Source organism: Muntiacus reevesi, chromosome 2 (genome assembly GCF_963930625.1).
Source record: "Muntiacus reevesi chromosome 2, mMunRee1.1, whole genome shotgun sequence".
NCBI lineage: Eukaryota > Metazoa > Chordata > Mammalia > Artiodactyla > Cervidae > Muntiacus > Muntiacus reevesi.
In genome coordinates, this window is record NC_089250.1 from 257358951 (window position 1) to 257372739 (window position 13789).

The 13789-nt window shown below is 46.2% G+C and overlaps 1 protein-coding gene across 1 annotated transcript; it reads left to right on the top strand.

The window, feature by feature from the left end:
* The first annotated feature begins 1074 nt into the window (after positions 1-1074).
* Positions 1075-3170, top strand: LOC136157481 (secretoglobin family 2B member 20-like). The gene is made up of 3 exons (XM_065919350.1): positions 1075-1144; positions 1662-1846; positions 3069-3170. The coding sequence occupies exons 1-3, from the start codon at positions 1075-1077 to the stop codon at positions 3168-3170; spliced, it is 357 nt and encodes a 118-aa protein (XP_065775422.1).
* Positions 3171-13789: the final 10619 nt, after the last annotated feature.

Genomic DNA, 13789 nt, shown 5'->3' on the forward strand with positions numbered 1-13789 from the left:
TAACTCTGAAAGAGTTTTCACACAGAGACTGCCACATCTGATCAATGCAGCTCTCTGGGCCTTAGAACTGTGGCCTCTAGGGCTATGGACCTTGGTGTCTTTCCCCCAGGAGACAAACCCCCAAACACACAGCTGCTCTCTGATGTTCCAGGATAGACTGTTCAATGCAAGTACTTCCTGAGACCAGGTACACTGATGGAGGAGGAAGGACAGCCAGGAGAAGGGGCCTGGCTAGAACCTGTTCAGGAACTAGCTGGCTGAACAGCCTGAGAAAAGCTGGTGGCATGATCCAAAAGTACAGAATTATCATGGTCTAAGAAAATCCACATGGCCTTAAGTCCTGCAAATGCCTCGTTGGGCATAATTCAGAGCCCAATGCTGCTGACCACCAGCGCCAGGGCCCTGTCTAGAGACTGCAGATGTTAAAACATCTGGGGGCTTCAGTAAGGTCCAGTGCCACATTCTTATCTCCATGACTTCAACTTGGAGAGAAAGGAAGGATTCTTTATGCCTTTTTTCTACCTGACAGTGTGTAGAGCTGTCCTTGGCCCTCCTGTGATTTCATCTGCTCAGTATGGGAGAGTAATGCCCTCAGAGTCAGGATAGGTTGGGGGAAGGATGACCAGGAAAACAGGTAATGACTGGGGCTGGGACAACAGAGTATTCGGCTCCAAATGGAATCACTTAGGGAGAAGGAAATGGCAACCCACTCCAGTATTCTTGCCTGGAGAATCCCAGGGACAGAGGAGCCTGGTGGGCTGCCATCTATGGGGTCACACAGAGTCAGACACAACTGAAGTGACTTAGCAGCAGCAGCAGCAGCAAGAGTCACTTAGACATGTCAGCTCCACTTGATCTTTGGCAAAGATAACCCTACATGTCCTCCAAGAGTCCTGCTTTCAGAGTAGGATGGTCTTGCACAATAAACACCCCAAGGGCCATGGGAGCCACCGATGCCAGGACAATGGCCACAGGCCTGTGATTTCCTGGGAGGGATGAGGGCTGGGCTTGGGGAGCTAGTGGTGTATAAAGCAGGCAAAACCCTGCCCTAAGCAGAGCACTCCAGCTGCCGCCATGATGAAGGGAGCACTGCTTGTGCTGGCCTTGCTGGTGACCAGAGAGCTGACCTTCAAGACGAGTGAGGGTAGGAAGCAAGGTCCAGATGGCCCTCCTGATCCTTGCCCGTTGTCATCTCACTGCATCCTTCCCAGTGCTGTCAAGCTGATTCTAGGGACAGGTTCTGAGGGCAGGTGGCAGATCAGTGCCCAGGAGTCCTGCACAAACTCCCTGGGGTTTTCAGTCTTCGAATGGAGGGTGTGGCATGGAGCTGGAAGGGTCATGATCCACGCACACCCTGGGGGATAGTTTGTTGGGGGTAGTGGTGCTCATTGGGAGGGAGGAAGCAAGCTGGTATGCTTGGGGGCAGTGGTCAAGGGCAGAGGGGTCTCCAGGCCTAGCCCCTCTTGCCACTCCCTTCTGCTGGTAGTTCCTCATAGGGAAGATTTTCTGTCTGGGATGTAAGCAGTCCTGGGAGAGGCCAAGTCTCTGTAGGAGGTGAATCTGGAAGCTTTGGATGTGTGGGTTCCTATCAAGTGGTGGGAAACAGGAACCTTCTCACCTAGTGATTCTTTTGACAAGATGTTTTCTGTCTCTGCCTTTAGCGGAAGCCTGCCCTGTGTTTTATGAAGGTCTTAGTGCTGTGATCCTTGGACTCCCAGATAAAGCATTGAATGAAACCTTGGATGCGATCGATGCTAATGAAGATGAAAAAGCAGCCGTTAAAAAAATCCGGGATTGCTTCACTGAAGCAGGCCCTGAGAACAGGTTTAATATCCTGAAATTTAAGGTAACTTACCTTTACCCACACTTACCTTGAGAACTCACATGCAGCATAGTTCAGTATGCCACATGGTAATAGATCATTCAATCATGGGATGTGTGATAGACAGAGCTATAGACAAAGAAGCACATAAACCTTTTGCCCCAACCTGTAGCACCTGTGATATGCTACAGCACATCCAGCACATCCACCAGCACATCCAGACTCTTGTTACCAAATATGTCCATATCATGTCAATCAGCTCACACAGAATAGCGGACTACTGTCAGTGCACTAGGACAAGTGTCTTGACTTCTGTAATTTTCTTCTCTCACTAAGAGGAAGTAGCATTGGAGGAGTAGCATTTTAATCTTTGCAGGAAATGAAACATTCAGCTCACACACGTGTAGCAGTCCTGTCATCTCTACTTTAACAATCTTTAAAAGGAGCCCCAGGTTTTAGGTCTCCTTTCAGCATGGGACTCCCTGGCTTTATAAGGTTTCTGACCTGTGGTCACATCACCTCTTCTTTATCCCTTTCTGATGGACATTGCTCTAGCACAGAGCCCCATTTCCACCGACATGTTCTCAGTGCCTACGAGCCAGAATTTCCATTTGGTTTTGGCAACCGAATATCCTGGGGCAGCTTCTAGGTACGTGCGGCTACTAACTTGGCCTAACAGTATCTCTTGAAGAACCATCTTTTTGCTGTGGTTGTTTTTCTTGTGATATAGTATTTGAGATTTTGAACAGTCTCTGCATATTTTCCTCAAATTGTTAATCGTTCAAAAAGGAGAGGTTTGCCACAATCCAGAGTTTCATGCACTAATAGAAGCTCCCAGGGCACAAGGGGTTGTTTACAACACCTGCATGCACATTCTGTGCACCCAGCACACCTGAAAGAACAGGCTCAGGTGCAGGAGGTGTGACCCAAGCCCAGTCTCCAGCACCTTACTCCTCCTTCAGGACCAGTCCCGGCCTTATCCCTGCTGACCCTTGTCATCTCCTCCCCTCCCTGGCATGACTGGTGGCTCTGTCTCCCTCCTGACACCTGTGCCTGGGCTACTAGTGAGCCATCCTCCCCCTGGTGCCTGCTGGCAGCCCCATCCCCAGTGGTGGGTCTGTGGGCAGAGGTTCTTGTTGGGAAAGGGGCTGAGTCCCTGAGGGTGAGATGTGAGTTGATCCTGGGGAGACAGGATAGTCCAACAGTGGGCTCAGGTCCTGTCCCTCCACCTCCTTCTCCCTTCCAGGTGTCCATCATCTTCAGTAACGATTGCATCGGCTATAAATTGTCCTCGGTGGTGAATGCTCTTATAGGATTTGTTTCCAGTCTGCTCTCTCTGGTGGGATAAGCTTTGCCAGTTATGTCTGGTCTGCACTTGATCCTCCTGCCCTGTTCTCCTTCTGTGCCTGAAGCTGGAATCCAGACACCTTCCCCACCTGATGTGGCCTCTCTCAGCCTGACTCTAATAAAATCACTGCAACTTTGCTCATTGTGCCCAGCGTCTGTGTTCTCTTCAGGCAGGATGTGAGGCAGGAGGTCTTGAGTGATGGTGAGAAGTGATACATGTGGTCATTGAGAACTTGGGGACCAGGGTCAGACAGAACCTACACCCCGTCCCTGGCAAGCTGTGGGAGGATGGGCAAGGTTATTGTAACTTTCCAAGTCATTCTGTCATCTGCTACACAGAGATTTTTGTGTGAAGCTTAAGCAAAATAACAAATGTGTAACCCGTGACATCACCAGCGTGGCAGGATAAAATTGTTGTTTTTGGGCACAGATAACATAGGTCTCACTCTGGCCTTCAGCACAGTGGCAGAGAATCCAGTCCCTCTGGTTATTGACAGGTGACTTCAGAAATGACCTAAGAGGGTCATCACTGGTCCCCTCTTTCTCCCTGTGGCATTCGCCATTTTCTACTTCTTAGGTGGGTGTCTATGAGGGGCCAGCGTTTCTTTAGGGACACTAAGTGCCACTCCTGTTCTTGGTCCTGCACTGGGGAACCAGGAACCCCAGCCCAGTGCCCTTCCGAGGGTGCTACAGGATCCTCTGGGACGTCTCCAGATCATAGCGACATTTGGTGACATCAGGGTGAAGAGCTGGTCAGGGTCAGTGGAGGAATGCAGCACATGTAGCCCTTTTCTAATGCATGTTGTTTTTCAAATAAAATTTTAATTTGGAATAAATTTAGATTTATAGAAGTGTTGCAAATATTTGTCAAACTGAGAAACAACACTGAAATGTTACTTCTGACTAAACCTAGTACACTATTTGGAATTCACCAGGTTGTCCATTAATGTCTTTTGTGTTCCAGGATCGAATCCATGACCTAGACTCACTGTATTCGTTGTCATGTGTTCCCAGTGTCCTCTGCTCTGAGGATTATACATTCTCTCCTGGTCTGTCATGGCCTTAACAGTCTTGAGGAGGACTAACCAGGGATGGTTGAAGGCTTCCAAACTGAGTTTATCTGCTATTCTCATAATGTCGAGTGTGGTTCAGACTTTGGGTTTTGAGGAAGACACCACACAGGTGAATCGCCCTTCCTGTCCCCTCACTCGGGGGACACATTGACAGCTGTGTGTCTTGCCACTGAGGATATCAGCCTTGATTAGTTGACTATGTCCTTTGCCAGTTTTCTGCACTGTTTTCCCCTTCCTCTCCTCTTCTCTTTGAAAATAAATTACTCTGTCTACCGATATTCCAGAGGGGAAGAGCTGCCAGTTACCCCTCCTGGAAGGAATAATCTCTGTCTGTTATTTGGGATGTTTCTATAACAAATGGTTGTCTCCTCTCCCACCTTACTTAGTTTAGGGGTTAGTTTAGGGGTGCTAGGTCTTTGTCTTGCTGTGTCAGCTCTATGTTTCGGCACAAGGACCTTCTGTTTGCAGAACACGTTCTCTCTAGTAGGTGTGTGAGGGTTTTATAGTGCCCCAGAGCATGTGGATTCTTACTTCCTTGACCAGGGCTTGAACCAGTGTCCACTGCATTGAGTGGTGGGTTCTTAACCACTGGACAACCAAGGAAGTCTGCATTTATTTAATCATTTATTTATATCAATATGGACTCACAAGTATTGCTTTATGCTTTGAGTTATCATCTAATACTCTGTTATTTATTTTGTTTGTCAAACTATTTACCGTTTGGCTTTTGGGGGGTTTCTCAGACTTCCTTCTAGAGTTTTCAAGTACCATCTCATCTTGTTGTGCCAACAAACTGCTTTCCCATCCTGGAAGGTTGAGTTTACTCTTCAGAGAGTTTTCACACATGGAGTGCCACCTCTGGTGAACTCAACCCAGTGGGCCTTAGAACTCCTGTCCTCAGTGTCCTATAGGGCTGTGGGCCTCAGAGTCTCTGACACAGGAGACCCCCATACCCAGCAGCTTCTCTCTGATATTTCTGCACAGACTGCAGTCCAAACACCTCTTGAGACCAGGTTCACTAATGGAGGAGGGTGTGACAGCTAGGAGAAGGAGTAAGGTTGGAGTCACTGGGGGTCCAGAAAGTGCCCAGGAACTTGCTTCCTTAAGTACCTGAGGAAAGCTGGTGGCATGATACAAAATTACAAAATTACTAGTACCTGAGAGAACCCACGAGGCCTCAAGTCCTGCAAGTTTCCAGGTTGGGATGATTTGGACCCCAAGGCTGCTGTCCACCAGTCCTCAGGGCCCAGTCTAGAGACTGTAGCCATTAAGATATTTGGGGGTTTCAGTAATGCCCAACTCCACATTCTTATCTCCAGGACTTAACCTTGAGGAAAAAGGAATTCCCAATGACTTTTTTTTCTACCTGATAGTTATACAGACTTGTCATTGACCTTCCTATGATTCTATCTTCTCAGTTTGGGAGAGTGCTGACCTCAGAGCCTGGACGGGTTGGGGGAAGAATGATCAGGAAAACAGGAGATGGTTGGGGCCCAGACAACAGAGCATTTGAAAATGTCAGCTCCAGTTGGTTTTTGGCAAAGATACCCCAACATGTTCTCCAGTAGCTCTGATCTCAGAGTACTATGGTCTTCCACTGTAAACACCCCAAGGTCTGAGGGAGCCACCTGTGCCAGGTGCCTGGCCACAGGCCTGTGGTTCTCCTGGGAGGGATGTGGGCTGGGCTTAGGGAGCTAGTGGTTTATATAGCAACAGAAATCCTGCCCTGAGCAGAGCCTTTCAGCTGCCGCCACGATGAAGGGAGCATTGCTTCTGCTGGCCCTGCTGGTGACCAGAGAGCTGACCTTCGAGATGTGTGAGGGTAGGAAGGAGGGTCCAGACAGTCCACCTGATCCTTGCCCAGTGCTGTCTCACCGCATCCTTCCTAGTCCTGTCCAAGCTGCTTCTGGGGGCAGATTCTGAGGGCAGCTGTCTTATCAGTGCCCAGGAATCCTGCACAAACTCCCCGAGGCTTTCAGCCTTCAATGAATGGAGGGGGCTGCTGTGGAGCTAGGAGGGTCATTATCTGCGCACATCCTGGGGGATAGTTTGTTGCGGGTAGTGGTGCAGTTTGGAAGGGAGGAAGCAGGCTGGTATGCCTGGGGGCGGTGGTCAAGGGCAGCAGGATCTCCACGCCTAGCCCCTCTTGCTGCTCCCTTCTGCTGTGAGTGCCTCTTAGAAAAGGATTTCTGTCTTGGATGTAAGCAGTCTTGGGAGAGGGCACATCTCTGTGGGAGGTGAGTCTGGAAGCTTTGGATGTGTGAGTTCCTATCAAGTGGTGGGAAACAGGATTCTTATGACCTGGTGATCCTTTTGATGAGGTGTTTTCTGTTGTGCCTTCAGCAGAAGACTGCCCTATATTTTATGGAATGGTCGGCACAGTGGGCCTTGGAAACAAGACACTGTTAAACACAGCACTTGATTTGGTCGATGCTCAGTCAGTCAGTTCAATCGCTCAGTCTTGTCCAACTATTTGTGACCCCATGAATCACAGCACACCAGGCCTCCCTGTCCATCACCAGCTCCTGGAGTCCACTCAAACTCATGTCCATCGAGTCGGTGATGCCATCCAGCCATCTCATCCTCTGTCATCTCCTTCTCCTCATGCCCCCAATCCCTCCCAGCATCAGGGTCTTTTCCAATGAGTCAACTCTTCGCATGAGGTGGCCAAAGTATTGGAGTTTCAACTTCAGCATCAGTCCTTCCAATGAATACCCAGGACTGATCTCCTTTAGGATGGACTGGTTGGATCTCCTTGCAGTCCAAGGAACTCTCAAGAGTCTTCTCCAACACCATAGTTCAAAAGCATCAATTTTTCTGTACTCAGCCTTCTTCATAGTCCAACTCTCACATCCATACATGACCACTGGAAAAACCATAGCCCTGACAAGATGGACCTTTGTTGGGAAAGTAATGTCTTTGCTTTTTAATATGCTATCTAGTCTGGTCATAACTTTCCTTCCAAGGAGTAAGCGTCTTTTAATTTCATGGCTGCAGTCACCATCTGCAGTGATTTTGGAGCACCCCAAAATAAAGCCTGACACTGTTTCCACTGTTTCCCCATCTATTTCCCATGAAGTGATGGGACCAGATGCCATGATCGTAGTTTTCTGAATGTTGAGCTTTTTTTTTTTTTCATTTCTTTTTATTAGTTGGGGGAAATGTTGAGCTTTAAGCCAACTTTTTCACTCTCCTCTTTCACTTTCATCAAGAGGCTTTTTAGTTCCTCTTCACTTTCTGCCATAAGGGTGGTGTCATCTGCATATCTGAGGTTATTGATATTTCTCCCAGCAATCTTGATTCCAGCTTGTGCTTCTTCCAGCCCAGTGTTTCTCATGATGTACTCTATGTATAATTTAAATAAGCAGGGTGACAATATACAGCCTTGACGTACTCCTTTTCCTATTTGGAACCAGTCTGTTGGTCCATGTCCAGTTCTAACTGTTGCTTCCTGACCTGCATACAGGTTTCTCAAGAGGCAGGTCAGGTGGTCTGGTATTCCCATCTCTTTCAGAATTTTCCACAGTTTATTGTGATCCACAGAGTTGAAGGCTTTGGAGCAATCAATAAAGCAGAAATAGATGTTTTTCTGGAACTCTCTTGCTTTTTCAATGTTCCTTCTATTCCTGCTTTCTGGAGGGCTTTTTTTTTTTTTTAATCATAAATGAGTGCTGAATTTTGTCAAAGGTTTTCTCAGCATCTATTGAGATAATCATATGGATTTTATCTTTCAATTTGTTAATGTGGTGTATCACATTGATTTGTGAATATTGAAGAATCCTTGCATCCCTGGGATAAAGCCCACTTGGTCATGACATATGATCTTTTTAATATGCTGTTGGATTCTGTTTGCTACAATTTTGTTGAGGATTTTTGCATCTATGTTCATCAGTGATATTGACCTGTAGTTTTCTTTTTTGTGGCATCTTTGTCAGGTTTTGGTATTAGAGTGATGGTGGCCTCATAGAATGAGTTTGGAAGTTTACCTTCCTCCGCAATTTCCTGGAAGAGTTTGAGTAAGATAGGTGTTAGCTCTTCTCTAAATTTTTGGTAGAATTCAGCTGTGAAGCCATCTAGTCCTGGACTTTTGTTTGTTGGAATATTTCTGACTACAGTTTCGATTTCCATGCTTGTGATGGGTCTGTTAAGATCTCCTATTTATTCCTGGTTCAGTTTTGGAAAGTTATACTTTTCTAAGACTTTGTCCATTTCTTCCAAGTTGTCCATTTTATTGGCATATAGCTGCTGGTAGTAGTCTCTTATGATCCTTTGTATTTCAGTGTTGTCTGTTGTGATCTCTCCATTTTCATTTCTAATTTTGTTGATTTGATTTTTCTCCCTTTTTGTCTTGATGAGTCTGGCTAATAGTTTGTCTATTTTATTTATCTTCTCAATCAGCTTTCAGTTTTGTTGATTTATGAGTATTGCTACTCCTACTTTCTTTAGGTCTCCATTTGCATGAAATATTTTTCTGCACCCCTTCATTTTCAGTCTGTATGTGTCTCTTGTTTTGAGGTGGGACTCTTGTAGACAGCATATATAGGGATCTTGTTTTTATATCAATTCAGCCAGCCTTTGTCTTTTGGTTGGGGCATTCAACCCATTTACATTTAAGGTAATTATTGATAAGTATGATCCCATTGCCATTTACTTTGGTGTTTTGGGTTAGAGTTAATACGCCTTTTCTGTGTTTTCTGTCTAGAGAAGATCCTTCAGCATTTGTTGAAGAGCTGATTTGGTGGTGCTGAATTCTCTCAGCTTTTGATTGTCTGTAGAGCTTTTGATTTCTCCTTCATATTTGAATGAGAACCTTGCTGGGTACAGTAACCTGGGTTGTAGATTTTTCTCTTTCATCACTTTAAGTATGTCCTGACATTCCCTTCTGGCCTGAAGAGGTTCTATTGAAAGATCAGCTGTTATCCTTATGGGAATCCATTTGTGTGTTCTTTGTTGCTTTTCCCTTGCTGATTTTAAGATTTGTTGTTTGTGTTTGATCTTTGGTGGTTTGATTAATATATATCTTGGGGTGTTTTGCCTTGGGTTTATCCTGTTTGGGACTCTGGGTTTCTTGGACTTGGGTGGCTATTTCCTTCCCCATTTTAGGAAAAATTTAAACTATTATTTCCTCAAGTATTTTCTCATGCCTTTTCTTTTTGTCTTATTCTTCTGGGACGCCTATGATTCAAATGTTCAGGCATTTAACATTGTCTCAAAGGTCTGGGGCTTCCCCGGTGGCTCAGAGGTTAAAGCATCTGCCCACAATGCGGGAGACCTGGTTTCAATCCCTGGATCAGGAAGATCCCCTGGAGAAGGAAAGGGCAACCCACTCCAGTATTCTTGCCTGGAGAATCCCATGGACGGAGGAGCCTGGTAGGCTACAGTCCATGGGGTCTCAAAGAGTCGGACACGACTGAGTGACTTCACTTTCTGACTTTTCTTTCAGAGGTCTCTGAGGCTGTCCTCATTTCTTTTAATTCTTTTCTATTTTCTCCTCTCTGCTTCATTTATTTCCACTATTTTATCTTCCACCTCACTTATCCTATCTTTTGCCTCAGTTATTCTACTATTGGTTTCCTCCAGAGTGCTTTTGATCTCATTTATTGCATTATTCATTACTGATTGACTCTTCTTTATTTCTTCTAGGTCCTTGTGAAACATTTCTTGCATCTTCTCAATCCTTGTCTCTAGTCTATTTGTCTGTAACTCCGTTTTGTTTTCAAGGCTTGGATCATCTGTATTATGATTATTCAGAATTCTTTTTCAGGTAGACTCCCTATCTCCTCCTCTTTTGTTTGGTTTGGTGGGCTTTTATCAAGTTCCTTTATCTGCTAAGCATTTCTCTGCCTTTTCATTTTGTTTAGATTGCTGTGTTTGGGGTGCACTTTCTGTAGGCTGGAAGTTCGTGGTTCCTCTTTATTGTGGAACCTGCTCCCTGTGGGTGGGATTGGACTAGTGGCTTGTCAAGGCTTTCTGATGGGTGTTGCTGGATCTCTTCTCTCTGGAGTGCAATGAAGTGTACAGTAGTACATTTTTGGGGTGTCTATAGGTTTGGCATGGCTTTGGGCAGCCTGTCTTTTAATGTTCAGGGCTCTGTTCCTCCTTTGCTGGAGAATTAGCATGGTATGTCTTGCTCTGGAACTTGTTGACTCTTGGGTGGAGCTTGGTTTCAGTGTAGGTATGGAGGTTTTTGGGTGAGTTCTTGTCTATTATGTTCCCTGGAATCAGTAGTTCTCTGATGTTCTCAAGTTTTGAAGTTAAACCTCCTGCCTCTGGATTTGTGTCTTATTCTTATAATAGCCTCAAGACTTCTCCATCCACACAGCACAGATGTTAACCATATAGGTTAATGGTGAAACAATTCTCCACAGTGACAGACACCCAGATAGGTTCACAGAGTTACATGGAGAAGAGAAGAGAGAGGTAGGAGATAGAGGTGACCAGGAAGAGAAGAGGGGGAGTCAAAAGTGGAGAGAGCCATCTATCCAGTAATCGATTCCTTAAGTGCTGTCCCCAGTCTGGAACATCCAGAGAGATTCACAGAGTTACATAGAGAAGAGAAGATGGAGAAGGGAGATAGAGGTGACCAGAAGGAGAAGAGGGGGAGAGAGGAATCTAGCCAGTAATCAGTTCCCTAAGTGTTCTCCACAGCCCAGAACACCCAGAGAGAGTCACAGAGTTAAGTAGAAGAGGATGGCAGTCCTAAGAAGGTGGAGGAATAGAACAGGAAGACCACTTTCTCCCCCACAAATTCATCGAAAGAACATTTGAATGCTGAGCAAATTCCACAAAACAACTTCTGAATGCTGGCAGAGAACATCAGGCACCCAGAAAGGCAGTCCAACTTCAAAAGGAGGTAGGAAAAAATATAAAAGATAAAAAGAGAGACAAAAGAGGTAGGGACGGAGATCCATCCTGGGAAGGGAGTCCTTAAAAAGAGAGAAGTTTCCAAACACCAGGAAACACTCTAACCGGTGAATCTGTGGCGAGCCTTGGAACCTCAGAGGGCAACGTAACTGGGAGGAAAAATAAGTAAATAATTAAAACCCACAGATTACATGCCTAAAGGCAACTCCAGCGGAGAAGCAGCGCAGATGCTGGCATCCACCACTAGCAAGAGGCGACTGGACAAGGAGGCGCGGGCTGCATGGCTTAGGGTAAGGACCAGGCCTGAATGCTCCGAGGGCAATCTGAGGGAACTAATTAGAGATAGCAACCCAGACTGTGGTTGCTATCCAGCGAAAAGCCCGAACCTAAGACACCACCAGGCATGCTCACAGAACAAAGGACTGAGCAGAGCTAGCTGGCTGTGGACCAGCCCATCCCCCGCCAGCGACTGGCAGGCCAGGGCAGCCAGATCCGGAAGGGGGCAATCGCGGCCCCAGAGAGGCATCATCTACCAAACTGCAAGCAGGCTTCGTTGCTAACCAAGACTCCTTGGAATTCTGGATGGTCGACATCCGCCAGGAGGGTTGCAGCCAGAGATCAGCTCCCCAGAAGAGACACACGGCACACCTGAGAAGGTGTGCATGTTATACACCCAGAAAACTGAGCAGCAGGGACGGGGGAGGCGATAAGTCACAGCCCCCCCACCCCCCACCCCGGGGGGCGACTGCGCTCGCCAAGCACCTGGTCACCTGTGCTGCTCAGACCTGGGAAGGGCACAAAACGCAGGCCCAACCAAGTCTGCGCCTTTGTGGAGTACCCAAGAACCTGAACCCGAGTGGCTTAGACCTGGGAAGTGCACTCAAGCCAGGGCCAGCCTTAGACAGTTCCCGGCAGAACAATCTAGAGCCTGAACAGGGTAGACTGGGAAAGCACACACGCCATGAGCGGGGGCAAACCCAGTGTGGCTGAAACACTGGAAACACTCCCCACAGACGCCAGGGATGTTCGCTTGCAGGTGTTCCTCCCTCGCCACAGCATGACTGAACAAGTGAGCCTAAAAAAGTGACCAGCACTGCCCCCTTGTGGCAGGGTGGAAATTAGACACTGAAGAGACCAGCAAACAGAAGAAGCTAAAATAAAGAGGGAACCGCTTTGGAAGTGACAGTTGTAATAGATTTAAACCCTGGAGTTAGCACCAACTACATAGAAAGGGGCCTATAGATCTTGAGAAGTGTAGGCCAGATCAAAGAACTATCTGAAAATGAACTGACTGCACACTGTCCACAACAACACCAGAGAAAGTCCCAGATATATTCTCACTATTATTAATTTTTAAACTTTAAAAATTTGTTTTTTACTTTTAAGTCCTCATTACTCCTTTAATATTCATTTGTATAACCTACTATTACTTTGCAAAAGAAAAGACCCTATTTTTAAAGCAAACTTCATATATATATTTTATAATTTTTGTGACTTTGTTTTTTTCTGTAATATTGTGTTTTTGACAATCTAACCTCTACTCTAGATTTTTAATCTTTGCTTCTTGGTATTTGTTATCAATTTTGTACCTTTAAGAACCCAATCTTTAGTACCCATTTTTACTTGGGAGCGGGATTACTGGCTGGATTACTCTCTCCCACTTTGGACTCTCGTTTTTCTCCACCAGGTTGCCTCTATCTCCTCCCTCCCCCGTCTCTTCTCTACCCAAATTTGTGAATCTCTTTGTGTGTTCTGGGCTGTGGAGAACACTTAGGGAACTGATTACTGGCTAGATCAGTCTCTCTCCTTTTGATTCCCCCCTTTGTCCTCCCGGCCACCTCTGTCTCCTTCCTCCCTCTTCTCTTCCCTGTGTAAATCCATGAACATCTCTGAGGGATCCAGACTGTGGAAAGCACATAGGGAAGTGATTTCAGGCTAGCTTGCTCTCTCCTCTTTTGATTCCCCCTCTTCTCCTGCTGGTCACCTATATCTCCCTCCTCCCTTCTTTTCTCCATGTAACTCTGTGTACCTCTCCAGGTGTCCCTCACTGTGGATAAACTTTTCATCATTAACCTGGATGTTTTATAATCAGTGCTGTATAGATGGAGAAGTCTTGAGCCTACTGTAAGAATAAGACTGAAAACCAGAGGCAGGAGGCTTAAGTCCAAATCCTGAGAACACCAGAGAGCTCCTGACTCCGGGGAACATTAATTGATAGGAGCTCAACAAACACCTCCATACCTACACTGAAACCAAGCACCACCCAAGGGCCAACAAGTTCCACAGAAAGACATACCACACAAATTCTCCAGGAACATAGGAACATAGCCCTGAGCTTCAATATACAGGTTGCCCAAAGTCACACCAAACCCACTGACATCTCAAAACTCATTACTAGACATTTCACTGCACTCCAGAGAGAAGAAATCCAGCTCCACCCAGAAGAACACTGACATAAGCTTCCCTAACCAGGAAACCTTGGTAGCCACCATCCAACCCCACCCACAGTGAGGAATCTCCACAATAAAGAGGAACCGCAAACTGCCAGAATACGGAAAGGCCACCCCAAACACAGCAATATAGACAGAATGAAAAGGCAGAGAAATACCCAGCAGGTAAAGGAACAGGAAAAATGCCCACCAAGCAAAACAAAAGAGGAAGAGATAAGGAATTTACCTGATAA

Excerpts from the sequence above, each read along its gene's own strand:
- LOC136157481 (XM_065919350.1), top strand. The coding sequence starts at position 1,075 with ATGATGAAGGGAGCACTGCTTGTGCTGGCCTTGCTGGTGACCAGAGAG. Across the intron at positions 1,145-1,661 it reads GACCTTCAAGACGAGTGAGG|CGGAAGCCTGCCCTGTGTTT; the intron begins GTAGGAAGCAAG and ends CTCTGCCTTTAG. Across the intron at positions 1,847-3,068 it reads TTAATATCCTGAAATTTAAG|GTGTCCATCATCTTCAGTAA; the intron begins GTAACTTACCTT and ends TCTCCCTTCCAG.